Source organism: Poecilia reticulata, linkage group LG5 (genome assembly GCF_000633615.1).
Source record: "Poecilia reticulata strain Guanapo linkage group LG5, Guppy_female_1.0+MT, whole genome shotgun sequence".
In the NCBI taxonomy this organism is placed as follows: Eukaryota; Metazoa; Chordata; class Actinopteri; order Cyprinodontiformes; family Poeciliidae; genus Poecilia; species Poecilia reticulata.
The window spans coordinates 27,376,959-27,404,958 of NC_024335.1; the positions used below are offsets into that span (position 1 = coordinate 27,376,959).

Below are 28,000 nucleotides of genomic sequence, written 5' to 3' on the forward strand. Positions count from 1 at the left end.
AGTTCTCCTGCAGAAACTCCTTACTGTGTCACTGTAACCAATCAAATTCATTGAGGGAAAAAAAATTTGAAATCAGACACAGGCAATAGTTATGAACAATTATTTATCATAATAAATAACTGGATTTTAGTCAAATAAATACAACTGATCTTGACGATAAAAGTGTATAAAGCTGAACATTAAATAATGGTTTCCAGCATCACTTGTATCCATCACAGCTGGGGGTCACGGTTGATCTCAGGGAGGTGTGACTGAGGGCCCGGCCCCTCAGGCTCTGGGAGCCGGCAGACAGGATCTACACAGACAGGAGACATCAGACTGAATGTAGCAGAAACCAAACTACTGCCATGTCAGATTACTCAGCTGTACAGATGTGACATGTACCAGACTGAAAATGTAGAAGGTGTAGCAAATACTTCCAGTCAAAGTGTTTTTTTTATTGTACATTTCAATAGAAAAATGACATTCATGCATTTAATTCTATTGTTTAGGGTTTTTTCTTACTGTGAAAACTATGATGTCAAACTACTGACAAGAAACTTGTAATCATTGTATCAAATGTTATGTTCAATGTGGAAATGATTTAATTGATTCTAATAAATGTTTGTCATCATCTTAACGTGAAATAGATTTTTTTTTATTGTGGGAGCACTTTATCAAAGTTCATGTGTAAGTTTATGTAAGTTTCTGTGTTAGGACCAAGAATTTGAACGAGTTCAACTAATTTTAAAGGCTACACTTACACCATCTCTAAAACTGCAGTTTCAAGTACAACAGATTCTGAACAAATTCCAGTTAAACGTGGAGATGAAAGCTAACCCATCCTACCTTCACCAGCACATAGCCTCCCCCACGGATCGGTGCAGTGTTGGATGCAGAAGCCTGAACGGCAACATCTTCTTTGGGGAAAATCACTTTCATGTTCCCATCCGTTCTCCCACACAGATCCTCAGCAGATCTTTTACTTTCCTTAATAAAAATGGAGAGCAGAGTTGAGCGGCGTTGCTTGGTAACAGGTTAAAGTAACCCTGCATAGATACACGACTTTTGCTGCTGCACACAATGATCATATTAGAAATGTCAATATATTCATTTCTGAAGGAGATAATCTAGATCACATTTCCCCATCCCTGAATTCAGCCCAACTGAGGAAGTGTCCCAAAGCCATTTGCAGTCAGAAAATAGAAACTGTCCTGTTTTCATGTTCATTTTAGATTTTATTACAATCCAACCACAACCTGAATATCATCACCTTCCTAAAACAATGGCCTAAGTCATTCTTTAACAAAACAGATTTTGGCAAAGAAAAAAAAAGGAAATCCTTCTCCCTCTTTCTTTCCAAAACATGTTACAGGGGAAAAAAAATCACATCTGGCGAAAAATAACTTAGGCCATTATTTTAGGAAGGTATTTTAATCTTATGTGACAGACCAATGCAATATAATAACAGCAAAGTAGAATTAAAATAAGACAGTGGTGTTGAATATGTTTCTACAAATAATATTAAAAGTGTGACATACATTTTTATTGAGCCTTCTTCATTTTCTAAAATACATATAAAATACAACAAAGATTAGGATTTTACTGAGAAAAAAAAGAAAAATGTCAAGGAGTGTGAATATTTTTGCAAGGGTTAAACAGGGTGGGGAATCAAAAATAGATGATCGAGGCGACTGAGTCACACCTTGATCAGATATGTAAAAAGTTTCAGCTTTTTTCATGCGGTCAGTGAAGTACTCACTCCCTCCACCAGCACCAGCTGGGTGCTGCCAACGACAGCAGCGTTCACTCGCTCTGCTTCCTCTCTGAAAACGCTGATGCACTCCTCTAGCCGGCGCCGCTTCACCTGCGGCGCCACGTCGTCCTGCAGCCGATGGAAGGCGTGCGTCTTCTGAAAGAGAGCGGGACGAAAGAGTAAATACTGCAAAGCACGACACTGCAGCGGTTCAGCAGGAGCTTACCTTTCGCATGCTGTAGGCAAACAGGAAGCCCACGTTGAAGCCCACCTCTCTGATCAGGGAGAGAGTTTGCTGATGGTCGTCGTCCGTTTCACCACAGAAGCCTGAGATGAAGTCGCTGCTGAGACTCACGTCTGACGCACAAGAATGAAGATCACCAGTCAATCGGATTTTACAGAAACGTATTAAAAAAAAGAAAAAAAGCTTTGAGCCAACACCACAATGCTGATCAAAGGATTGTTCTATCCGTTGATCAGCATGGATTCCTCAGAAATCCATGCGATTTCTGAGGAACTCTTGATTGTTTTTAACAATAGCATATATTTAGCTTACCATCCTCAAAAACAGCTTGAAGTTGTATTAACTTTGAAGGAAAATATTTTTGTGATCAACGGTGTTGGACACACTTCCCCTAATGCGCTAATAGTAGAGCTAATTTTTAGCTAAGCGCTTTTGGTAACTTTGCTAGCATTTAGCATACCTACTTTACTCAAAGTTAATTGTTCCTGAAAACTTCCAAGACATTCATTTACTTGGCTGTTGGCTGTAAACAACATCTGTACTCAAGTTTTGGTTATTGACATGAAGACTTTTTCTAGAAGTTAGACGTTTATGTTCCTGCTCTTCTTTTGAACACACAGCCGTTGTTTCCTCCCATCACTCCCTAGTTTCCCTTCAATAACTTTATTTCTAAGGACATTATAGAACATGTCAACTATCAAAATTAACATCAAATAACATCAAAATTACGATGGTGCTCAAGTCTTTCAAGGGCAGACATCATTTGAATTTAAGTTAACGCCTTAGCTTTAGCATCAGCTTAAACTCAATAGTGTTGGTGGAGCGATTTAGCGTTTTCAGAACTAATGTTTATGGTTAGTGGTTTGGGTTTAGTGTAACTTTTTAGTTAGTTTTACAAATAAAAAAAAACAAAAACAACACCTGTGTAATTCTTTGTGCTCTTTGATTAGACTGTCAGACCATAAAACATATTTGGAACATTTTTAAACTTCTTTGAAGCAGCAGCTTCTGCCCAGCTGAAGGCTGAAAGCTGGATGCTGTCGTTTCACGGTTGTAGAAGTGTGAGGGCTACAGCGGCGCCATCTGTAGTTCACTCTAGTACTTCTTTTTCTTTTCATTCGTTTTCTAAAAGTGCATAAACGCTGACGTCTCTTGCCCTCTCATTGGCTGAGTCAGCAGTAAACGACGCTCCCCGATGGGCCCAGGGTCGGCCTCCTGCAGCGAAGGCGTCGGAACGGATTATACAACTTTAGCTGCAATTCAACATTTTTATGAGAACAACAGAGCCGTATTTATGTAAAGCAACATAATGTTGCCATGCAGATGTTTCCATGCAGTCATCATCAGAATAAATTTCAGAATAATTTAACATTTTTAATGGTTGGCTTGAAGGTGACTGAGACCCCAAACACATCAAACTGGTTTATAAATGTTATTTCTGTGCAGTTATGGTCAGATTCCCATAAGATAAACATCTTATTTAGTAACACGAAGCGACAGAAGATAAATCAAAGCAGTTCTAGTTGCTTACCTGGGATGATTTGCTTTATATTGTCCACCAGATCAAGGTAGGCCTCTCTTGTGTAACTGAACAGGAAAAGTAGAGTCCAATATAAAAAGATTCCATAAAACAAAATCCTTCAGCTGTTATTTTAAAATGTCTAGGCCTGCCACCATAATAGATTTTGACAGACAATACATAGTCCCATAAGTTATTGTGATAAATGATGATAATGCTGATTTGAGATCATTTCAAGTAAAATAATGATAATGGCAAAATAATGCAAGAACACATTCTCAAATTCTAATGAACATTTAAACAGAACGACGGAAACAACAATTAAAATGAATTATGAATTATTTTTAAACAACATTGTTCTTCAAAAAAAGGGCTAGTTGAGACAAAGGCCTTTTGTCATCCAGTTTTTGGTAAAAAATAAAATAAAATTTAAAAAACCAAAAATGATAAATCATACAAATGGAAATTATTGAGTTAGTTTTAATTTATCATGTAATTAACTGATTTGTTGCCTATTGTGACAGGCCTACAAATGGCGGCAGTTATTTCCTACCCCCGGCGCATGGCCTTCAGGACCTGGTTGCTCCCACTCTGAGCCGGAAGGTGGATCTGCTTACAAACGTTCTGTCGCTCAGCAATCAGCTGCAGAACCTGGACGAACCCATCACACACCAGAACTCACCATCCTGGGTTAAACAGCAACAGCTCAACAGAACTGTTGTTATTTTCTCTAGTGGAACCTTTGTGATTGACAGGAAATCAACAGGAACACATTCCCATCCAGAGAGAACGTGACATGCGGGGTGTACCTCATCAGGAAAGTCCTTGGGGTGGGGGGAAGTGAACCTTATCCTCATGTCGGGGTCAATGCGCGACACAAGATCGAGCAGGTCGGAGAAGCGCAGGCCTCCCTGTTTGGCTCGGTAGACGGTGCTGAAGCCACGGCTCAGCTTGGTCCGCTCCGAGCCGCAGAATTGAACCTCTGATGTGTCCCTGTAGCTGTTCACATTCTGACCCAGCAGAGTGACCTCCTTCACACCCTGGCACATACACAGATGCATACGCACACAAACACACTCAAATTTGTCTCGCTATCTTTGCTGTAACTTTCCACTGACTTCTATTCGTTTCTACAGCCTAACCCTACACCAAACTTAATTCACACCTTAGTCCTAAATATAACCCAAACACAGCATTTCCCCTTGTGGGGCTTTGGGCCCCACAAGGAGCAGTGGGTTTCCACAACGTTATACGTGTCAGAAAAATTGTCCCCATAATGCATCAAATACATGGTACACACACACACACACACATTGGGATGAGTGCTGATCCTAAAGATTTTCTTACATGTTCATGTATTATAATTGATGTAGTATATCTTTACATTATAAATTTTTGTGTAATTTATGATGTTGTTCAGATTTCTTTTAAAGTAAAAAAGCTTTCTTTACTCAGGTCTGGTTTTGAGTAAAAGTTTACTAAAAGTTTGAATAAAATGTTTGTGGTTCCATTTACCACAAAATTAATATAATTTCAGAAACTCTATGTGTACATTATAAATAAGTTATGTTTTACTTAGTATTTTATTTTAGAATTATACATTTTCTCTGTCAAAATGTTGCCCTAAAAATATACAAAAAATCTCCATCTGCATCAGCTACCAACGCTTGCAGCCCAGAGTCGCTCTATTCTAGGACTGTGGTTTGGGGACCCACAAAATCATTCAGACGGACACAAAAATGGCCCCCACACCGCACTTTGAACATCACTGACTTGGATGTTAACCTGTCTTTAAAGGACAGTTTTCATCTCTTTGTTAAACATTGAAGAAGTTTTTCACATATTTTTTTTTTACTCAGCTATCTAATAGATTCCTGTTTTGTTATTTTATAAATATGTCAAAAGTTACATAATGTTTGAGAAAACCACTATTGTGTTTAATAATACTAATAATACTGACAGGAAAGTCCAGTGAGAAAAAAAAGACATATGAGATTAAATAGTCCTGGCACAGCAAAGTGAGGGAAAAGCAGCAAAGGAGTGGAGGAGGAAGACTCCAACTGTAGGAGTATAGAAGAGGACTGAGCAGGGCTGGTTGATTTGGGTGTTGGGTGGTGATTTACCTGGTCAGAGAGCATCTGAACCTCTTCCAGGATGGAGCTGACGGGGCGGCTCCTCTCTCTACCTCTGGTGAAGGGAACAATGCAGTAACTGCACATGTTGTCACAGCCTCGCATGATGGAGCTGCCAGCAACAAAACAGGAAGAAAAAAAACGTTAAGAACTGATCCGGGTGGTCAGTTCTGACAAAATAGAGAAGCAACATACACAAAAGCACTGCGGCCCTGACTGGCATGCTGGACGGGCATGATGTCTGCGTAGGTCTCTTCTAGAGACAGCAGCACGTTGCTCGCCTGCTGACCTCCGGCGGCGGCGGCAAGAAGTCGAGGAAGGTCCCTGTAGGCGTCGGGGCCAGCCAGGACGTCCACCAGCTTCTCCCGCTCCAACAGCTCAGTCTTCAGCCTCTCAGCCATGCAGCCTGGACAAACACAGCTGTCTGAATATTACTGCAACATTGGAGATCCGAACAGATGTGTACATTATGTTACCTAAAATCCCTATTTTCATTGGCGAGTTGGTCTTTAATCGTTTCTTCTTCATGGCTGTCAGTTGTTGGAGTCTGTTCCAAATGGTTTGTTCAGCCTTTTCTCTAGAGAAAGAGTTTTGTCGCTTCTGTTAATCTGACCACAAAGTCGTATATTTGTACAATAGGAACAAATAAAGAGCTTTTCAAAATAGAGTACAGTGGACCCCAAGTTTGTGGTTCAGCGATTGCAGAAATTTCTGTGGAAAGCAACTTCAAATTATTGGTGGAAAATTTGCCTGCTTCCATTTTTGTTCGTTGAGTTTATCTAAAACAATGTAAAGAAAATACAGCTTAGAAATCTGAAATGCCTAGATGTAATGCTAGTTGACACGCCATTTGTTAGCTTCTGTGGCAGAGCTAAGGTAGTTTCCATCATACAGACTAATGCATACTGAGGTAAATTTGGTATTAAAATGTAACCGTTGGTTAGTTTGGTTTTATTGGCCGATTAAGAAAACTGGATTGGATTCCTGGATTGTACACAGAGCTGAACTTTCACTGAAAGAACCAGCTTTCCACTGCAAACGCAAACAAGGAAACAACTCAAACTACTGAACAGAAAACGAGGTGAACTAAAGACATTTCGATGACTAAAAGGATTAACTGAAACACTGAATTCAACAGCACAAGGGTTTACATATTTACACTATGCCAGCTTGTTAATATTTTTGCTAAAATGTATTTCATTTTGACTTCTTTCTACAAAACAATAGTTATTCTTGCTCATTTCCTGCCTCCGGCCATTTCAGTTCGCATTCACCTTAGTTTCTATTGTATTATTTTTAACCTGGCAACTGGACAATACTTGTGACTTATTGTAGATGACTTAACATGAGTTTTAAGTTATAAAAACTATGGAAATGTGCGTTTTTAGTGGTCTCAAGTATTTGCAGATTTTAGCAATTTGAGGGCGGCTGTGGTCCATGACTCCTGCAAATACGAGGGGTCCATTATATGAACCTGAAAGAGCTCACCTTATAGAGCAGGTCACCAGGAGGACAACATCTGCCTAGAAGAGATAAGAAAAACAACAGGACATTGTGTTCTATCTCCACTCTGTCATTCATGTCCACTCCTTATTGGTTTGTGTCTGGCATTTGTCTCACACATACACACAAGGACATCTATTTCTGAAAGCATGTTCCTTTGAGCATTGAGACTCTAAAGTCTCCCAATGCTCTTTAGAATATTGAGACTTTAAAATTGCTACATATTCATATAACATTGTTATTGCTTTGTGTAGCTAGTTAGCAACATCACTTAGAAAAGCTAGCAAAAACTATTGGTATTCTGAGTCTCTGATTAACATCAGGTGTCCCGCTACAACGGATTTCAACCTTTTTGTCCTGCATTTTGATTGGTCCAGACTGCATGACCAACACCTGATGATGTCTGGGTTGAGTAATTTATCCAACCACCGTCAAGTTATTGATGATATCGATTTGCTGCTGTTAAACACAAACCTTGTATCCAAATGTCCAAAGAATTTAACTTTTCATGAAATTAAAGAAACATCTTCCTTCTATATAAACTCATGCTGTTTGATCAAAGTAACAGGGAAACCTCAGAGCCATGTGAAGGATGATTGGTACAGTTGATTTTAAAAAGAAAAAAGTAAATGACAGAGATTTGAGGGGTTTTTTCCCCTGGAGGAACAATACAATGCTTTATGTACCAAACTGTGATCGGGGTGAAGCTCTGCTTAAACAGACACCTCTTTTAACCATTTCTGACCACGAAATTAGAACAACTGTGTAATCATAAGCTAGCCATGCTTATCTGGAAGTTTGTTTCATGGAAAGACTTAGAACTTAATAATACCTGTTTCAAATCAGCTGTCCGTTGATAGCCTTTCTTCTGCAGTATGGACCAGGCTATTTCTGTGTCATTTACATTCATCTGGCATCCATAAGTTTCAAAATACACTGAAATGAGGTAAGCCGTCATTACACACACACACACACACACACACACACACACACACTCCAAAACCATTGAATGTAAAGCTAGTGGAAGCTGTCAGTTGTGCACACGCCACCAACCTTTCCTTGCGTCCCCAAGCAGCCCCAAGTCCTCAGAAAGATAATGTTCGTCGGTGTGTTGGTAATTTACAGCCAAAGTCACTGGAGGAGATTTAATAAAGTCCTGAAGACGCGGACCGGAAGCTACCTGTCTCCTGAAGTTGTCGGAGACAGCTTTCTTCTTCTCTCCTGAGCTGGCTCTGGCTACATTTGAACAGTTTCTGGGTTTGGAGAGCCACCTGAGAGGAGCCCAGTGTTTGGAGACGCAAAGGAAGGGCTTTACAGTCCTCATGCTTGTTTAAGAGCTTCCTGTGCAATAAAACTCAGAGCTTTTCATTTATTCAGCAACATGTAAAGCTAATATCCACCATTTGTAACTCCTGTGTCTTAAGTTACAAAAATAAAGGGGTGAAACAATCTGAGTAAATGTCATTTAAGCTCCCGACTTAACGTGCAGCCGAAGATGTTTCCAAGCAAGAGGAGTCACTTCCTGTTCCAGACAAACGGCGTCACAAAACTGTGTACCAGTCTAAACTATAAAATGCCACCGTACGATAATAACAGTGGCCGCTGTAAAAGGGTGACGCAAATTCTACACTTTAAGGTACAAGCAGAATGTTGATAAATGGGTTTTGCGTTTGAATCAGCCTATATTCACCTACAAGAGTACAAAACAGATGGCAACTATTGTCATTGGCAAGCAAGAGGAAATTGGTCGGCTTAATGCGTATTTTTATAAACGTTATCAAATATGGACAATTTTCTGAAGAATGGAAGGACAAAATTCCAACTGGTTTGGAGTGTTCTAGGTTTTGTAATAACAACCTGTGACGATGACATAGATGAAAACGGAGAATCCTCTTGCATCCTGCGAGCTGATCCCACCTGCAGTACGTCTGTATTTGCAGTCCGTCTCTAAAATGTCCCACTAAACAAGGTTCCTGACAACTTAAGGGGGAATTTAACTGAAGCTGTCTTTTATTTAGATTAATTTTATATCCCCGGAAAATTGTCCTAAAGTTTTGCAATTGCACTATACTCATTTAGCTATACTATTTACTTATTTAAATTCATTACGGTTCCTGTCATTTTTGGTCATATTCTTATTTATATCACCTGTCGGAATAAGTGCTTTTTCACAGTGTTTTTGTAATGGACAGTTGTTTTATCTGTAAGAATCGTAAGGGTGCTGCCTCAATATTATGGTCATACTTTTATCAACTATGTCTTTAAAAACTGCTGAGTTCAAATGACCCAGCAGCCAATACTCAACAAGAATAGAGAATTTTGTTCTTTGTTCTGCAAGAACAAGAGCAGTTCTTTCTGGCTTGGACACACCATACTGTGCAAGAACTTAAATACAGAATTCAAGGTCTCTCCCACTGCAGCTCACAACCTTCATATTTCGGAGGGGAAAGAGGGGTGGGGGAGAATCCCGTGGGTGATACCTTTATGGAACAAACATGAACAGAACCAGCAGAGGGTTCATTTATTCCAACTGAACTGGGTTAAGGGTTTGACCTGGCAGTCTGGGTTAGGTTTTGTAACAACAAAAATGGGTTAAACTTATTACGGTCAAACAAGAAAGCTACCAAGCAGCATGCTGACAGGAGTAACACAGTCACGTCAACCAAGAGGTTGGTCTCTATTGTTCTCACATATTTGAGTGTTCCCTGAATGGCTTGTGACAAACTGGAAACATGGCTTCCTTCCTATGTTTTATCGCTCAACAATGGAATCCTTCTGACCACTCTTGAAAAAAAGGGCCAGACTTGTAGAGAACACCACCAATATTTATCAACACACTGCCCACCTGAGCCAAGAGTCTCTGCAGCTCCTCCAAAGTTTACTGTAGGACTTTTTGGCTACTTCTCTGACTAACGGTCTCATTTCCTGGCCTTAGGTAAACAGTCATACCTTGGAAGGTTTGCAGTTTATCTATTGAAGAACGCTCTGAGATTTTCAAAGCTTGGACTGATTGCTTCATGAGTTATGCAGCCTTCTGTATGAGCTATGCAGCCCTCAGCTTTAAAGAGCAGTACATGGTAAAATCAGCTGGGTTTTTTAAGCTTTACGTCATGTTATTATGTTATTATGTTATTCATTCATCAACATACCTGGGGAGTTGTTTTGATTTTTTGATGCATGTTTGAGAAATCCTTTAATCTCCTGTGGCAACCATTTAATTGTGCAAAATCCGTGGGTGGACCTAGCTCTGCCTACAAGGCACAGCTCCTTTTCAGAGTCACAGTTTCTAAGATCTTTCAGACTAGCCAGCAGCAACGAGCAACACCTGGTGGAACTTACGCATCTGCTGAGGTCATTATAGGATCTACTTCTCAGAGCAACGATGGTAAAAACGTTGTTAAAGGGTTAATAGAGGAGCCATGTTGTGATGACTTCCTGAAGGCGGAGTTTCAGAAAGAGCAGGAGCTTCTTAAAGAGACAGAACCCAATTTTAAGGTGTTAAGTTACAAAGTCAAATTTCTTTTAAGCCAATATTGATATTTGTAGCATTTTTAAAACAACCGAAAGTAACCTCGTTATTTCATTGTACCATAAAATGCCGCTATATGCCTCGAAAATACATTATACTGCCCTTTTAGCCCTGATGTGTGTGATGTGTTCCTTGGTCTTCATGTTTTCTTCACTTATGTTCTCTCACAAGCTTCTTATGCCCTGGTGGCCATTGCTTACTTCCTATTGGTTAACCTGGACTTGAGTTCACAGTTTCAGAACAAAAGGAGATACATTTGTTCATACAACCCATTAAAATTTTTATTTTCAAAGATTTTGTAATCCATACATAATTTCCTTTCCACTTTACAATTTGGAACCTTCTTGTGTCCCATCACATAAATCCTAATATATCACATTAAAGTTTGTTTTTCCAATGGAACATAGCAAGCCGAGGTAAATCAAATCTGCTGGTTGGAATGATCCCGTCCTTGCCAGGAATGACACCAAACGTAGGTTGTCTTCACAGTTTTAAATAATTATTATTATTAACAATATAATTTTTAATAACGACTAACAAAAGACAATATTACTAACTTAATTTGTACAGAATACATTAGATACAGCAAAAGAACCCAATCAGTGACGGCTCCCACTCTTCAGTTAATCCTCAACTTCTGTAGAGAATCAGTATTTAAGTTAGTTTCAACAACAACATATCACTGAGGGAGGATTTAGATTTTAAAGCCTGAGGTATTTCTTCACCTGGGCCTCATGACGTTCCCCCGCCCTCCTCTGTACCTCTGATCGCTCTGGATGGATGTGAGATCTTCTTTAAACGTCCCCTCATAGATGTCTGACTGACGTTTCATGTAGCTCTCACTTTCATCTCTGCAAAGGAGCACAGTGATAGCCACAATAGGAGTTTGACAATGAAGCTCTGCAGTGACTAACACGCTCTGCACACAGACGTCCCTGCCTACCCGAGCCGTTTGCCCATGATGGTCTGAAGGAACTTCCTGGCAGAGATCTGGCCCAAGACCTTCCTGTAACTGTTGGTAAAGATGGCGTCAGCGTGACGTTCAGAGCTAAAGATCAGAGAAGGGGGAAGCTCAAATCAGTTTGCTTTAATGGACAATGATTTTCTTAGCTTTACGTTACAAATGCATCAGTGAGTGTAACTTCAGTTTGATTTGCCCACAATTTGAGATTTTCCTCACAGACACATTTTCTTAGTCTTCACCGAATCTGGCCAAACATAACAGCCATACGCACCGCAGTTCCTCTCCGTCTCTTAGAGGGATCCTGTCTTCATCCTGCTGTTCTGCTGGATTCTTCAAGGAAGAAGTCATGAGGATGGACGTGTCCCTTTGGCCAAACCTGTCAGACATCACCATATTCTTCCTGAATGTCCGATACTGAATTCTAAACACGTCCTTCCTCAACTTATAGCTGCACTTAAGAGTTTTAAATTTTCATTTTCATGTTAGATGCTAAACCGTGCTTGGGGTTTACAAAATGCTCTTGTCCTTGTCAAATGACATGTTCTGCTGCCTGAGCGCTGGACATGATTAAGATGCGCTAGTGGAGCAACGTAACTACGGTGACTAATTCAGACATCTTGACCCTTCTTTGCATAACAAGAGCAGAGGACAAAGACATGACAGGCAAAGTAAGTGGTGAAATGTTCAAAACAACATTTGCATTAGGCATGAATGTAGACTTGTCTATCTTATCCTTTTTCTTTTTTAACCTGGTTGAAAACTGTTGGATATCTATGGGGTACCGTTTGTAAAGTTAAACAGTCAAAGTTTGGAGCAATAAATTGTGTTACTTTTCCTGAAGTAAAATAATAATAAGAAAATATATATATATTCATGTTTAAGTATCACAGTTTCAAACTAATTAGCACAGTAATTTTACAAACTAAATATTTAGCTTCAAATTAAATAGTTAGCACGCTAAATATTTAAATTCAGACTGAACAGTTAACTCAGAGGTAGGTATTTAGTTTGAAGTTGTGACATTTATAAAATAATAATAAACATGGGCATAATATGACTTTGAAAAATGCTCCCCATTTTTTTTTCTTATATTAGTTTATGGTTAACTTTACAAACGACACCTCGTAAATATATTTGTTGTTGGAGTTATATTGACCCAAACAAATGAGATATTAGATTTTTTAGAATTTATGTTAATGTGAGTTACTCCATAAAAAGTATTCATTTAAAATCATTTGCATCATATTAGTTTGTAAGCATATTGTTTAGTGATGTCTCAATAAACATCAATGAATTTATTACTTCAGTCAGAGTTATTCTCATTTGTTGTATGAGTGTCCAAACAGAAACATTAATTCAATTCAATCCAAAAATACTTTATTGATTCGAATAAAAAATTGAATATAAATTCTCTACTTTGTGGTTGACAAGGTTACTATATTGAATCAAGAATTTACATTTGTTTCCAGCTTTAGCTAGTTTGGATACAGTGCTAATCCTAAAGACAAATTTGTTAGCGAGGAAGTTTGGAGCTAGCGAGCAAATTTTACTCTATTAATTCCGAGGTGCTGTTGCAACTTAGCTACTGTGGTGACGGAAAATGTTTACATGCCACCTTATCAGAATAGATGTATTTTTTTAAATTTGTACTATTTTAGTGATCCTTCATTAATTTTTTGCAGGACGTCTGGATGAAGAGAGGATTAGAGCCAGCAACTTATCGCCACCAGGTGGCGCCCAAACAAGTAAAATGGGTGAAATGGGGACATCTGGTGGAGGAGCTGATATGGTAGATATTCAGCTCATAACTGTGGATGTTAGGGATATGAAATCTGTGTGTTGCTCTCTGCCTCTTTCCAGTCTGTGGGCTTCATAGACAAGGATACCAAAGCAGTCTGGGAGAGGAGGGAGTTTGGTTTGGGAATCTCAGGATCTCATTTGCTTTTTGGAGAGGATGTGGTTCTGTTGGTGTCTTCCATCAATGACCATGGTGGATGTATCACTCCAGACTGGTGAGGGTCAGTGTTTGCTCCAGACCAGAAGCTTATTCTTCATGAGTGATGGAAGGGTAGACCAGTAGATGGATAAACAGAATGAGGCATCTTCTGTAGAAATGCGGTTGTCGCTCCGAAACAAGTACTGAGAGCTTGAACACAAGCAGCTGAAGTCAGCTTCCTACAGAACCTTTGAGGGTTCTACAGGCGGGTCCTGGGGAACAACAGGGCAGAGCAAGAGCCTGCTGCAGAGACATACTTTTTCTGGCTTAGTGACGCTGTGCAATCATCCAGAATGATTTACCTCCTGAATCTGTTGCCCAATTGCCAATAAGTGATAGGTGGATACATATTGAGAAACGTATGCCTTAATTACAAAAATATCCTTTAAAAAAATTTGAGTTAAAAAGAAGTTGTGGAAAATAATGTTTAAAAAAATTCTAGAGCTTAATTCAGGTGTATTCATCTTTAAAAAAAATCTAACTGTACTTTATTAAGTTTCTTTTAACTGCTTAACCATCATTATTTCAACTGTAGAACACTGTTTAAAATGAAATACAAAATATTATTGATGAAATTCTGTTTTAATAATGTAGTTTCTATAAAAACACCTGACTCGAACAGTGGGGAGGAATTTCCAAAACTTTCAAATTATCCTTAAACTGCTCTATAAAGACAGCATTTAACGAGTCATGAATGTTGAGACGTACCTGATGGACGGGTAGAGAGGGGAGCCTGACAGAGACATGACCAGGCAGCAGAAGAGCAGCAGCAGCACAGCAGCTTTCTCCATCATCGCAGTAAGTCCTGGAGAACACTGAACTACCAGAATAAATGACAGGAGTACAAATTACATTAGAAAAAGAAAAAAAGAAAAAAAAACACTGAAATCACAGTTTCCCAGCATCAGCGTCACCACACAATTGAAAAAAAAAAAAAAAACTACAAAAAAACCAACTTGAAGCATGGAGATGTGTATCCTCAGATGTAAAAAATGGAACACCCAATAGAACAGTTCATGTTAGACTCGTGTAGTGTGTGTGTGTGTGTGTGTGTGTGTGTGTGTGTGTGTGTGTGTGTGTGTGTGTGTGTGTGTGTGTTGAGAGTTACCTCGTTTTAAAGCAGATTGAGAGCGTCCCTGCTGAGCCACTACTCGGTGCCTTCCACTCTCATCGTCCGTCACTACCGGGAAAAACAGGACAAAAGAGACGGGAACACTGCTGTTTGCCCCCCCTACTGAATACATGGTCAGTTTATACTGAACCTGGGGCTCAGTCACACCCACAGCTCACATCATCATGACCACTCTCCCTCACCGAGCCCAGCCGTCAACATCAACTCTCTGGGTTGGATTTGTTTTCTTTTTGGGCATGACCATAATTGAGTAGCACTTCAGTGCTGCAGGGTGTTATGGTTTTGCATAACCATGAATCAGTAAAAGACAAAATGTATGGAGAAAAAAAATGGATTGTGAACAAAGTGAAATAAACAATAATGTTTGGTTAATTAATTTCATTTCATTTCATCTGATGTTTCTGGCCTGCAACACAAAGTAAATCCATACAGCCTCTATTTCAATTCATCTGTGAGTTGGGGTTGGAGTTCAGGTATTATTTGAACTTTTAATATGCTAATGAGCTGCTTCCAGCTGTAAAAACAATACCTTGTTGCCACAGTTACGCATTATAGCAACTGCCTGGAAATCAAAAGTAAGATAAAAAATGTCCAGCAGGACAGTGTCTGTACCTGATTGATTCCTGTGGCCGAGGAGACAAACTTTTTTCTAGAGAATCTAGACCAAGAAATACGGATCCATGTTTAGTTCTACAATGATTTGCAAATGATGCACTACAAAAATGATTTTGTTAATTTCATTAATAATATTGAATGTTTTTAGGGTTAAAAAAATGGGGAGATTTTTAATTGAAAAACCATTTCTTCTGAAGCATCACCTGGTGTTATAAGTGAATTGTGAATTTTAATGAGAATATAGTTTCTCCTCAACATGAAGATGCTAGCTTAAATGTTTTATTCAGTTAAAATATGATTTACTGCTAACAGCCATTTCTACCTGAGGATTCAAACCCTACTGTTACTCTGCACTACAAGAATTGACCCTTATCAATTCTCTGCTGTAGGTTTGTTGGTTAGCTTGGCTGCACCACCGACTCTCTAATAAAGACGTAGATGTGGGTGAGCTACGTTACTAAAACTCTGGTCATTACTTGTATTTCTGTAAACTTCAGGACCAGTTTAAGTTTTTACTCTAATGGACTTCGACAGGAATGTGATGGGATTGGGGGAAAGACATACAAAATGTAAGTTTGCCTTGAACCTGAACACTTACTGTTCAAAATAATGAATTTTTAATGAGTGATTCTAAAACTACTCGCTAGCGGCTAGATGTTTTTATGCTGTATAGACAGAACAAGTTTTCCTGTTTAAAAAGGCGACATTGATTGGTGATGTACTCCGACAGTTACAAGAATGCAATAAAGCTCAAGACTGAATCATCTCCATTACGCTTAAATTTTGGAAGAAAAAGAGGTTACATGTCTGTAATCATTTAGTAATTCATATCTATGAGTCTTTTAGAACCTTTACAAAAATATTTTTTCAATTTATGTTCTGCTGAAATCATTCAGAATCATTTAGTTACCTTCTTTTCACATGAACTAATAAAAGACAAACACGCATAAATTCACCTCGGCTTCTTTATTTTCCCCATCTTCATTACAAAAACATATTTTTGTCATCAACACATCATGGGAGCATCTTCTGTAGAAAATAAAAGAGTACCATAGGCAAACCCATCAGCATAGTTGATATTGTTTTGGGGTGTCAGTGCGATGTCCAATTGTTGAGAAAAAGAAGCAGCAGCTCCTTTCTGAGGTGAAAAGGGAACAGAGCATCAACGAAGAGGAATGTACAAAAAAAAAAAAAGGACAAAACCCAATTTTCATCAAGAAACCACAAAAAATTCACTGAAAAAACTCTGCTGTGTTGGACAAAAAGAAAAGAAGTACAACGATCAGTAGCTCTACCGCCCTCTGCAAGAGAATCTGTCAGTGTTTGTCCCAAGGCGTCTCTGTCCCTTCTGTTTGGCAACACAGTCATACTGCATGTTTAAAACCGTTCACTGGATTCTTGAACATTCGGGCCATTTTTCCCCAGAGTCTGATTTTGTAGCAAACCAAAAAAATAAAATTACAAAATGACCACTATCAGTTTCTTCTTTGAATGTTTTTGTCCTTATTTTTTCTCCATTCTGTGGGGGAAAAGAAAGAAAACATTAGTGATTTACTCAGATTGGATTCTTCCAACTAGTGAAGCTGGTCATGCATTTTAGAAAATGTGCATAGAGTCTCAAAAATGTAAAAAAAAAAAAAAAAAAAAAAAAAAAAAACTGGACTGCAAACTGTATCATAGAGTATAGATCACAATGGAGGGATTACTACGTTGCTCCTATGGACTCTGGTTGTAATGGTCATGATGGGGTGAGTGAGTGGGGGATGAGAGCACCACACAACCATGCACACTGCCACACATTATGGTAAATGCAGTGTGGATGCAGTCTCAGAGGACGCCCTTACTTCAGCCTGGAAGCAGAACCCACGCTTATGTTACAAAAGTGTGGGGGGGGGGCTTTACCGAAGGCTCCTATACTTTGCCAACCTACTACTCTGCTCTGCAGCAATCCTGAAAAGGGAGTAGAGAGACAGCAAGGTGCGAACAGAAGGGTTAAAAAGACAGAAGGAAAACGTCCAACATTAGGGAAATCATTGACTGAAACCTTCTCCTGGCTTAAAGGGGGTTAAATGGGCTGGCTTAAGAGAGGGCAGTCAAAGTGACTTCTTCAGTCAGCGACACAGGCTGCAAATTGCTCACTCTAGCCCCTGAAGAGCTCTACATACTGATGGGGGGTAAATTGCCCCCTCTGTTGCTATGCTTCTCTCCTTGCATTCATGAGCTCTTCTTCTGACGGAGACCTTTGGACTGAAATGATCCTTTGAAGTCCCATTAAAAGGGGAGCTACAGACAGAGAAGACTCTTTTCCTTCAGGTTTGCAGCTAAGAATTACAAAGAACAGAAGCAGTGTTCGTCACCAGGAATGGGGGGGGGGCAAGGCTTTTCTGTCCGGGTGAAGGACTCTCTCCATCAGAATACTTACCTCTTTACTGCTTTCTGGGCCAGCATGCGGTTCCCCGCTAGGAAGGTTACGCCGCCGATGATTGCCAGGTACTTCAGAGTTTGGAACATGTTCAGGTTGGTCCAGTAGACGTACATCAGGCCCAGCATGGCTGGAACAACAGAAGACTTTAAGTTAATTAAGGGCCACATGATGAACTTTATTGTTCTAAGACATAGTAGAGTCAAAGTAAAAGAATGTGCAACCTTTTCATCTTACTGCTCCCATAGGAATAAAATGTCATAAAATGTCTTGCAAAATTACTCATGCTCCTTGGACTGTAATATTTAGACATGTTTTACAAATAAAAATTTGGAATATTGGGCAAACATTTGTATTCACATGACACCCCTAAGATAAAATCAAGTACAACCAATAATCTTCAGAAGGTATATAGTCCATAAATTATTATCGTTCAACTGCCTAGCCAAACACCAAAATATTTTAACTAGGGCCAGAACTTTAACACATTCATTTCAATTAATTACCCAGAATTTAACATGTTAAAATTTTAATTGTTTTTTATTGCAACCTACAAAAGGTTCCAGATGAAACTTTAGTATTTGCGCATTTTTGCTATGCCCCTAAATCTGAAGCACAAGTGATATCCGCAACAACGGTGAGAGACAACAAGATGCTTCTCTTGGTCCACTGGGAGTTCATTTTTATTTCAAGAAAACATTCTGATTGGACGCTGGAAAAGACTATTGTTATGTTCATGTTGTGCCAAAAGGAGTTAGTTTATTTACGCCTAAAATAGCATCTTAATGGACATGTAGTAGCTAATACTAATGTCAGCGTCCACAGTCCATATTTCTAAAGGAGTTCCATGAAAGATCTGAAGTTCCTGAGACTCTGGGAAGCTGAATGGATAGAATAAAATAACACTTTGCTTCAACCTGATGGTAGAAGAACCTAAATAACAGATTAAAAACAATAAATCATCTTTGTTGTTGAGTTCATACATTTATTTATTCAATAAATTAAATTGAAAATGCTGTGTATTTTGCAGATATAAGGTTTTTGATTAAGATGGGATGAATTAATTACAGAGCCTGCAATTAACTCAAAACTTTTAACTGAGTCCCATTATTAGTTCTAAGATTAAGTCTCAGAAGAGAGGATGAGCCATCCTCTACAATAAACAGGGTTAGCTTAGCATAACAACACCAACAAAAATTTGCAGATGGAGCAAAGTTGGTTATCTGTGGAGCTAAACTGGAAACAACTGAAAACCCAACAACGGAACTAAACCTGACATAGTGAGACAGAGGGTATGTGACTCTATGGTTCAGACACACACACACACACATTTTAAAACTAAAGCCTGGTGCGTGTTGGAAATAAAATTTAGCAACAATTTCAGACTCCAGATGTGCATAAGTGTTAGAGACCTTCAAAAGATCTGCTGTTCTACAACAGTATCAATACAGACAGGCTGAAAAATACACACCACACTGTCAGATTTAGTTGGTTTTGTAGAATTAGAGAAAATCCTTTAGCAAAACAATTTGCGTCATATTCCATTTCTGTATGATGCTATGATTAAAAACAACGTTACTCACGAAGCAAACGTGGAGAAACTGTGGGCGCTTACCTGCGTGTCCCAGATGGAACAGGATGGTGCTTGGAGAGAAGCTGAAGTTGGAGATGTTGGCTCCGAGCTTAAACCACTACAAAAGAGAGGGAAAATTCTAACAATGAGTTCATTTTTACTCTCCAGTCAGAGCGGCAAACAAAAGAGTTGAACAAATGGTTTATCGCCAACAAAATACTATGATTAGCAGCAACAATACCCAACACTCAGCAGACCAAAAAAACAACACTGAGCTATTGTGTTCTTAAATTACAGAAGGCATTATATTTATACAGGACAGACCCATTGACCATGTTCTTACTGAAAATGGGATTGAGGATATAAAAATACCGAATGCTATACGAGTGATGTTTCTAAATGGATTTCTGAACTACAACAGATTGGAAAAAATAAAAAAACACTTTAAACATGTTTTTCAATATTACCAGAATGAGCAGAAGCAGGAGCGGAGACAGGACGAGAGCAGTGAAGGTGTTGGAAACCACCGTTGGGGGCTTCTTTTCCGGCTCCCTGAACAAATGCTGCACAGAAAAAGATTTCACACGAGTCAAACTGAAGCCTTGTGCTCACTTAGCCGAGTCGCTATGAAGACCAATATCTCTATTACACTGATTAAAAAATCCGCCTTTCAACGTTGTTTTAAACATGCCGAACCCATAGGGGGCAGTGTAGGGTACCGCAAAAACCTGAGCCTCAGATTGCTTCAAAACAACCACAACTTCCTGTTAAAAATGAACATGGCCCAGGAGGTTCATGTGTGTGGACAGATAAATAGATTGAGCTACTTTGAAATAGCATATTAAAATATAAATAGATAAAAATTTATTTATTTTCCCATTCCTGGCTACATGTGGAAGAGGCCTTGAACTACTGAATGTCCATATATATATATATAAATATATATATATATAAAATGAATTTAGGACAATCTAAGGCTTTAGCTTTAGTTTGATGAATTTAAGCCTTGTTAAGGATGTACAGACACTGAAAGAAAACAGAGGTAGTACCTGAATCTCTGGTTTGGGTACATAAAGGGTCTTTGGCTGAACAGCGACTGGAGCTTCTTCTTCTGCAAACTTCAGGATGACATCAGCCTGTTGAGAGGTTACAAGTCAGTTTCAGCAACACCTAAGAAATGAGAAACCGCTATTTCCCAGAACAAAGCCTGGATAGACACTGACCACGTTCCACAAGATGGGATTTTCCAGGGTGGCATCTCCAACCATGAGGTAGAGAGAGTAGGTACCAGACATGGAATCAAACTCTGACTTCCGTTCAGCCGTGTCCAACTCGAACTTGTAGAGGTTCTTGCTGTCAGGTTCAGCAACGAATACGACCTCCTGGCCAGTTTTCTGATTGTGCAGCCGGACAAACGTCTTATAGGGACAACAAAGGCATTGGGTGTTAACCACAGTGATGAGCTCCAACTTTCGATCAACCAGATGTATAATTTAACGCCAACAGCAGTAATTATAAGAGCAGAAACAACAGCTCAGAGAACAGCTACGTACCTGGTGAGGGGTGAGCTCCTGCTCATTATTGACGTCAACCAGCTGGAAGGACATGGCAAAGTTCTGGTGGCTGTCTGCTGTAAAAGGGCTCTTGGCTTTGGAGGGATACTGCACTCTGCGTTATCAGACCAAAGAAAGAGACAATAAGCATCATTACACATGCTGCCTCTGGGTGTGCAAAGCAGCAGCTCCAGAGGTCCGCCATGTTTCCTGACCTGGTGGTCTTTGTGCCGATGCTCTGGTCCTTGTCCACCACAGAGAGGTCCATGTTAGTAACGGCAACCTCAGTGGAAACTTTGACCTTCAGCTGCAAGTCGACAGTTTAAATTAAACAAGGGATATCATCAGTTTAGTTCCTCAGGAACCACAGGTTAAAATGTGATGTGTTTTGCAAAGCCACAAGAAAACAATACAATAACACATCATTATCTAGGCTAATTTCCTGCCAACTTAACATTTTTTAACAGAAAAGCATGGTGGGCCGCTGGTGGACTGCCCTAGCAAGTTTTCTGGAGAAACCCTGACCCTACTGTAGAGTGATGACCAAACTGCTCCATTTTTTTAGCCCTTCTTCTGCATGGCTCGTGACAAACTTTAAATGCGTTTGATTTTTCAGCAACCAGTGGATTTCTTCTGACCACTCAGGGACTGACAATAAAAATGGGGTTGATACCAAATAATCATGTAGGGTTTCTGCAGGTTTCACCAAATCGTGGATACTTTTGCAAGGCTCTGTATCATAAAACTAATAGCTGCAAGGACAAACTGGTTGAGATCACTGTGGCTGTATGCAGAGGTGCTATGACTCATGTTGCATTCTCTTTTGAATGAATATACAAATGTGCTGTGATCCAAGCAGCACGCCGCTGAGTCAAGCAGCTGCGGCTATTATTAGACTAGTTCTGGAGTGTGTGTGTTTGTAGGGGTCAGAGTGTGTGGTTTTGATTTGGAGGTCTTTTTGATGGAGTCATATATGGAGAAAAGTTGTTTGAATTCAAGCCTGATCATTCCAGTTTTCTCTTAATTCAACAGGTAAATATTATAAACAATCATGAATTCCTCATTAAATGAACTCAACAGAAAATAAAGGGATTGTAAAGTTATCCTTGTTAATTTTTATCTTTCTAATAAACTTAAAGTTTTCCTTTTTGCATTTGCCTGTAATAGAAGAGTTGGTCAAGGGTAAACAAATCTATGTTTAATAAAAATGAAATAGTATTAAAAAGAATCAGAATGGCATTGGTCAAAATTGGAAACTAATTATCAAATATATCTGAAATCTAGTACTGGCCAGACAAGAAGATCTGTGCATCTCTCTAACCCCATCACAATTATACAACTGTGATTAGATAATTGTATCTTTTTTGCCTTAGCTAACAATAGAATAGTTATTATAAAACTTTCAATGGCAGTAATTCTGATTAACCTTAAAAACAACCAACTTCTGTGTGGAATGAATACAGAACACAATGCCTGTAATCAACACTAAATGTAAAAGGTTGTTTCCTTTTAACAATTTCTACACAAAAGCTTTGTCAAAAATATAATTGTTCTTATTATTCAGAGGTTTTGTTCCAGGTTTAGAAAACAATGTGAATACACTGTGCATCTTTGCTTGTTCATTACTGCCTAAATCAATCTGGCTGAAATGTTCCTGTTCATGTAATCTGCCGTCCTCAACATATCACAGCGGAGATCCAAAGTACAAGAATTGATCTTTTTTCGCAGAATAAACATTTCACATATTGGCATATTGGTTGGTTTTGACCCAAAGATGAATGAAAATGTGCCACACTGGATTTAAATATGTACATTTTTGTTCACTTCTGTTTAACCAGCTGAGACTCACTTTGGTGGTGTCCAAAACCAAACAGCAAAAGCAGCTGCTATAATATGAAAAAAATACCCACAATGCAACGCTAACAAACAGAATGATTCAGTCTCTTATTATTTTATGGATAATCAGACATTTAGCAATATTGCTTCAGTTCCTAATGTTTTACAGCTCTGGTCTTTTTTTATTTTGAGTTGTACTTTTTCAGTTACTTGACTGTATTATGTTTTAGATTATTGTTTTGTATGTATATTTCAAACTGGTTGCTCTTGAAAAATGAAACCCTTTGTTTGAATGAGATGTAAAAGTAAAAGTAAAATAAATGTGTCAAAAGATTTCTGGAACTTTCCTTATTCTTCTAACATAATGAAAATTAGAAATAAAAAACTTTAGAGTTAATAATAGCCATCTTAAAATCCAAGATGGCGTCTTCTCGTACATTTTGACAGTATGTTTGCCAACATTAAAGCATCTGAACAGACATTTTAGCTAGCATTTCATGCCCCATAAAACAGAAATTATGAGTAAGCATGCCAATATTTAACACTTATATTCAAATTAAATATGGAGATTAATCATTGGAGCAAAGTTCCACAAGCAAAGAAGTAGTTTATAGTCGCCTACACTTGACCTAAACATGGCTAGTTAGTGAAACTAATCGTACCTCAATGTGATTGGCCACCAGTCGGCTGTCCCCAGTCACACCAATAGTGAACTGGTAATATCCACTGGCCTGCTGGCTGGACATGAAATTCAGTTCAAAGACGCCACTAAAAACAGGAAAAAAGAACAACACAGTAAGTGATCAGCAGGACTGCTGCCCACACCCATATGGGATTCAGTTATTAAAGCAGAACATGGAGGAAACCAGAGCTGCATCACCTTAGGGAATAGGTAATCTTGTTGTGGATTAGCATTGCACAATACTGCAAAAAACATATCTTGATGTTGTTAGATATTGCCATTAAATTGAAAATAATTTCTCCTTATTCATTTGTTCCCATCATAACAATTCATATTGCAGTTCTATATATTTTTGCAGCATTAGCATCAATGCAATCACTCAACTCGGATGACCTCATTGTGTTTATTTTATTTATCTATTTTCAGATTTCAAAATATTTACAATTTTTAGGACAATTACTCTATGACTTTTGGCATTTAGTACTTTAACTTTTTTTTCTTAATTTTCTCATTAAGAACATATTTTCTATAGGTTCCTGCTTTTGGCACAGCTACTTCGGCATTAGGTTAGCTAAAGGCTAACATTCAGACTGTAACTGAATCCAAAGGCAGTTAGAAATTAAAACTAGAATCAGCAGTTAAAACTATTATTTCCACTCAGATCTACGCCTGTCACATCAACAGCTTTTGCTGGATGATGAATTGTCCCAAAAGTTATTGTGATAAGGGATAATATTGGTGTTTTGAAACCATTTGCAAGTAATAGAGTAATGGCGTAATGATGCAAGAACACATTCTCGAAGATCAATGAACTTTAAATTCTAATGAACATTCTAATGTACCGTCTTCCAGTACACTGGAACTGGAAGACATTTTAAATATCCAAAATAAGTAAACAAAACAACAAATAAAATTAATTATGTTTCTGCAAACAAAATTCTCCTTCAAAAAGAAAGTTCTAGTTGAGACCAAAACACCAGACTGAAGACTTATAATCCAATTTTTGAAAGAGAAAAAAAGGTGAAATGATAAATCATGCAGTTGGAAATTATTGAATTTGTCACTCATTATGATTGAGTGATTGAATTCAGAATTCATTATGTGATTTATTGATTTCTTATTGTGACAGGCATACTCAGATCTAAGTCACTTTAGCAGCTTTATTGTCAAAACCCTGTAAGAATTGTTGCTTCACTTTAGCTTTTTAGCTAATTTGAGTTTCTCTCTTCAGCTGAAAGCATTCGCACTACACTTTCACAGGAAAACTTAGTGCAAATGCACCGCTATCCTACACAGGTATCCTAGTAACTAGTGGAGTAAAAAAATCGAGGGGTCCTAATGTAGAAAAGATGAGTTAAGATCGGTTCCATATGCAAGTATCGACTGATAATGGTTCACCTAAAATTATAGAAATCAGGCTGATCAATCTGTGCACCTCTAAAAATCCCTCTCCATGTCACCCCAAGGCCAAATTCCTAGAGGAAACACTAGGAAATAATATATTTGTTAATCTTGATCATTATTTTTTTTACTTTAAATTTTTAAGACTTAGCAACAATACAGTTTCTTTCTCTCCTTCTTCCTCAACCACTTTCCTCCTCCTGTGAGGTCACCTCCATCATACGTACTCGTTATGAGTGAACGGTGCCTGGTTGAGAACGGCGGTCTTGGAGGCCACGGCGTATGCAGACTCCACCAGAACGCTGGCAGAGGTCAGAGGCTGGGACATGACGTCAGTGACCAGGAGCTGGAATAAAACACCCAGAGCCATGACATCACCACTGTGACGGCGTTACAGACATAAGATATAAGATTATATTTGTCTTTATGTTTCAAGAACATAATGACATTGGAGTGGTATCCTCAGTGATAAAAAAATAAATAAAGTCTTAATCAGACCATAGGGTGCAACATAAAGTGTGGTGTGTTTGCAGGGGGGCAGAGAGGATGGAAGGTGAACAGATTGGAAAACAGCTGTTCTTTAGCCGCATGGTTGTGCGCAGCAGGATGCGGCTAGTGGGCGTACCTGCAGGGTTGGCTGGTTGTGGGACACGGTGGCCGGGCCCTGAGCGCTGACTACCACGGGGACGTGGAAGCGGTTGTTGGACAGAGCAGCAGCGGCGCTCGCCACGCTGAACGCCTCGGACAGAGAGTCCCATGACTTCTTACTGAAGATGGAGTTGACCAGCTGGATGACCTGGTCCTGAAGGGAGAGAGGGGGTTTTCAGGTAGGCAGATTTGGCTAAGTTGCAGCGACAAATGATAATATTGCTGTTTTGAGACAATTTTCTAGCAATATAACAGTAATGGCATAATAATACAATAACACATTCTCAAAGATTAATAAACTTTAAATTCTAATCAACATTCAACACTGAAACTGGGAGACATTTTAAATATGCAAAATAAACAATAAATAAAATGAATTATGAAGTCTCTGTAAATAAAATTGTCCTTCAAAAAAAGTTCTAGTTGAGACCCAATCACTAAACCGAAAAGTTTTATCATCCAGTTTTTTGGTAGAAAAAGAGAATAGAAAAAGTGATAAATCATTCTAATGGAAATTACTGAGCTGTTTTAATTTATCATGAAACTAATTGATTTATTGGTTATTACGACAGGCAGGTTATTACAGGGGTATTAGAGGAAAAGCTGAGAAGATGTGAGAACTCCTACCTCCTTGAGAGGCGGCTCCATATCTACATGGTCCGACAGGCCGTACGCCGCCGCCACAAACAGGGCGGTGGCCTCCAGCCCCTCCTCAAACTGCAGGTACACGCCTCCTAGGTCGTCCAGGCGAGCTGTCAGATCCTGAGAGAGAAAACGCAATAACCTCTCAAACAGATTCCACAGCGGCAATATTGCACCACCTAGTGGAGGCTGGGAGAATCACCTCAATTTCCTCCAGGATTCCTCCCAGGTCTGCCTGCTGGGACAGACGGGATGCAGCCTGCAGGGCCGAGATGATGCTGCACACAAACACGCGGAGTAAGGTAGTGTTCAGAGGAGCTGCTGATCGAACCGATTCCACGTTTCACTTACGCCATGACGTTGTCCTCCTTGTTGATACGCGCCGTGAGGGCACCGACCACTTCCTGTGAAGCGAGCGGGAGCCCCAAGGAGCTGAGAGCGCCCACTGCCCGGTGGATCTGAGACATGGACGAGTCCTCGCTGACCGCCGCCAGGAGGATGTCCCTAGTTTCATTGGAAACAGGGATCTAAAAAAAAGGGCCAGAGTTATTTCCATTGCATTAAATGTAAGACAGAACACGTCCTATGCTGTTCAATCATGCTGTGAAAAAAAATTGTCAAAATATAATATCAGTACTAATAATGAAAATCTTATCAATTATATGGGTTTCTTTGTATACGTTTTCTACATGGTTCTTAAATGACATTTAGTGTTTTTTTATTAGCAGTTTAAGCTGTTAGCATGTCACAGCAACAGTCTTCAGTCAGATGTCTCATTAGATGTGTTGCAAGACTGACTGCCACTGGAGATCCTTCCTACCCACAGCAACACCATCCCCAACAACTTTGAAGATACAAGTTACAACATTCAATTTCCTTTAAGAATAAATAAAGTATATTTGAAGTGGAAATTTTGTTAATGCTGTTTATCTTGTCAATCTTCTGTAGTGATTGTTTTGTCTTTAAAAATGACAATTTCTTCCTTTTACTGGCTTTTATTTATCCATATTCTGTGGTCAACAAAACTATGAATAAATTAGTGTGGGAAATGTAAATGAGCAGAATAGTTCATACCTCACATCCTGAAATGGCTTTACTGGTTTCAGCAGCAAAGAACAGAGAATCAACACTACTGGGATCCAGCAGGGATTTCAGGAACTGGCAAACTTCCTGCAAAACAGATTTATAAAGAGAACCCCATGTAGGACAACACATAATGAACGGAATCATCGGTAAATGAATAGTTTTTGCTCAGAACCAGAAGCGGTGAATATCTTACTGCAGGATCCGGAACAGCTGCTCCGAGCTTGGTGAGCCCAACAACAGAGTAGTACGCGGACTCCAGGTCGTCGTACGGTTGGTTCAGAAGATTCTGGAGCCGGCCCACATCAGACAGGGACAGGTGGTGAGACGGCGTGAGAGCCTGAGCTCCAGCAAGAGCCAGGCTGAGGAGGAGAACCCCGAATAGCTCTGCGGACACAGCCGAAGTTAGCAAGCCCACCGCTTGGCCTGAGCGCATGCTTCATTATTACGTTAAATAGAAAATACACATACACATAACTATATATTTTATTCATTCATTCAATTCAGATAAGTCTCGCGCCGACTGAAAGGGTTAGCTAAGAGCATAACAGGCTAACCTCGACAGGAAGCACCGCAGCGCGTGCAGGAAGAGGTGTTTTCATCTAATTATATAGATAAATATTCATTTATAATATAAATTGAATGAACAATACGAATCAGTATTGTTAATGTTACATTAATTATTTGAATATACTCACTGGTCCGAATCATGTCTTGCAGTCTAATGCAGCGTCACCAAACCCACGATTGCTTCCGGTGTCCCAAAGAGAAACCTGTCAGGTTACGGATAA

The 28,000-nt window shown here is 39.2% G+C and overlaps 3 protein-coding genes across 7 annotated transcripts; all 3 read right to left on the reverse strand.

Moving 5' to 3' along the window:
- Positions 1-86: 86 nt before the first annotated feature.
- On the reverse strand, positions 87-9,073 carry cdk5rap1 (CDK5 regulatory subunit associated protein 1). 3 transcript variants are annotated; one of them, XM_017305046.1, is made up of 13 exons: positions 8,991-9,073; positions 7,966-8,069; positions 7,119-7,153; positions 6,107-6,207; positions 5,826-6,036; positions 5,622-5,742; positions 4,308-4,538; positions 4,052-4,149; positions 3,511-3,566; positions 1,962-2,092; positions 1,742-1,891; positions 829-969; positions 87-295 (listed from the first exon to the last, which is right to left on the reverse strand). In XM_017305046.1, the coding sequence occupies exons 2-13, from the start codon at positions 8,041-8,043 to the stop codon at positions 200-202; spliced, it is 1,449 nt and encodes a 482-aa protein (XP_017160535.1). In that variant the 5' UTR covers positions 8,044-8,069; positions 8,991-9,073; the 3' UTR covers positions 87-199. The 3 variants fall into 3 exon arrangements, with proteins under 3 accessions (XP_017160535.1, XP_008408400.1, XP_017160536.1); XM_008410178.2 differs by lacking the exon at positions 8,991-9,073 and adding an exon at positions 8,187-8,970; XM_017305047.1 differs by lacking the exon at positions 7,966-8,069 and having other exon boundaries at positions 8,991-9,066.
- Positions 9,074-10,934: 1,861 nt separating this feature from the next.
- Positions 10,935-14,850, reverse strand: ghrh (growth hormone releasing hormone). Of its 2 annotated transcripts, none has more exons than XM_008410181.2 (6): positions 14,731-14,850; positions 14,331-14,442; positions 11,898-12,002; positions 11,606-11,710; positions 11,388-11,513; positions 10,935-11,299 (listed from the first exon to the last, which is right to left on the reverse strand). In XM_008410181.2, the coding sequence occupies exons 2-6, from the start codon at positions 14,414-14,416 to the stop codon at positions 11,293-11,295; spliced, it is 429 nt and encodes a 142-aa protein (XP_008408403.1). In that variant the 5' UTR covers positions 14,417-14,442; positions 14,731-14,850; the 3' UTR covers positions 10,935-11,292. The 2 variants fall into 2 exon arrangements, with proteins under 2 accessions (XP_008408403.1, XP_008408401.1); XM_008410179.2 differs by lacking the exon at positions 14,731-14,850 and adding an exon at positions 14,579-14,663.
- Positions 14,851-16,320: 1,470 nt separating this feature from the next.
- Positions 16,321-27,999, reverse strand: rpn2 (ribophorin II). 2 transcript variants are annotated; one of them, XM_008410183.2, is made up of 18 exons: positions 27,908-27,999; positions 27,406-27,596; positions 27,201-27,296; positions 26,478-26,653; positions 26,329-26,404; positions 26,112-26,246; positions 25,462-25,638; positions 25,064-25,182; positions 23,416-23,521; positions 21,133-21,224; positions 20,918-21,032; positions 20,588-20,782; positions 20,414-20,500; positions 19,832-19,927; positions 19,407-19,482; positions 17,792-17,921; positions 17,214-17,319; positions 16,321-16,888 (listed from the first exon to the last, which is right to left on the reverse strand). In XM_008410183.2, exons 1-17 carry the CDS (start codon positions 27,918-27,920, stop codon positions 17,268-17,270), a joined length of 1,932 nt encoding a protein of 643 aa, XP_008408405.1. In that variant the 5' UTR covers positions 27,921-27,999; the 3' UTR covers positions 16,321-16,888; positions 17,214-17,267. The 2 variants fall into 2 exon arrangements, with proteins under 2 accessions (XP_008408405.1, XP_008408406.1); XM_008410184.1 differs by lacking the exon at positions 17,214-17,319.
- Position 28,000: the final 1 nt, after the last annotated feature.

What these genes read in the sequence shown, in the direction of transcription:
- cdk5rap1 (XM_008410178.2), bottom strand. Translation starts at nt 8,457, where the DNA reads ATGAGGACTGTAAAGCCCTTCCTTTGCGTCTCCAAACACTGGGCTCCT. An exon ending in GCTTGGGGACGCAAGGAAAG is followed by an intron (nt 8,070 to 8,186) that starts GTTGGTGGCGTG and finishes ACCTCATTTCAG; the next exon opens with TGTATTTTGAAACTTATGGA. An exon ending in TATAAAGCAAATCATCCCAG is followed by an intron (nt 2,093 to 3,510) that starts GTAAGCAACTAG and finishes CTTGTGCGTCAG; the next exon opens with ACGTGAGTCTCAGCAGCGAC.
- ghrh (XM_008410181.2), bottom strand. Translation starts at nt 14,416, where the DNA reads ATGATGGAGAAAGCTGCTGTGCTGCTGCTGCTCTTCTGCTGCCTGGTC. An exon ending in AGAGACGGAGAGGAACTGCG is followed by an intron (nt 11,711 to 11,897) that starts GTGCGTATGGCT and finishes TCTGATCTTTAG; the next exon opens with CTCTGAACGTCACGCTGACG. An exon ending in ATCATGGGCAAACGGCTCGG is followed by an intron (nt 11,514 to 11,605) that starts GTAGGCAGGGAC and finishes GCTCCTTTGCAG; the next exon opens with AGATGAAAGTGAGAGCTACA.
- rpn2 (XM_008410183.2), bottom strand. An exon ending in AAGGAGGACAACGTCATGGC is followed by an intron (nt 26,405 to 26,477) that starts GTAAGTGAAACG and finishes GTTTGTGTGCAG; the next exon opens with CATCATCTCGGCCCTGCAGG. An exon ending in TGGTGGCCAATCACATTGAG is followed by an intron (nt 21,225 to 23,415) that starts GTACGATTAGTT and finishes GTCGACTTGCAG; the next exon opens with CTGAAGGTCAAAGTTTCCAC.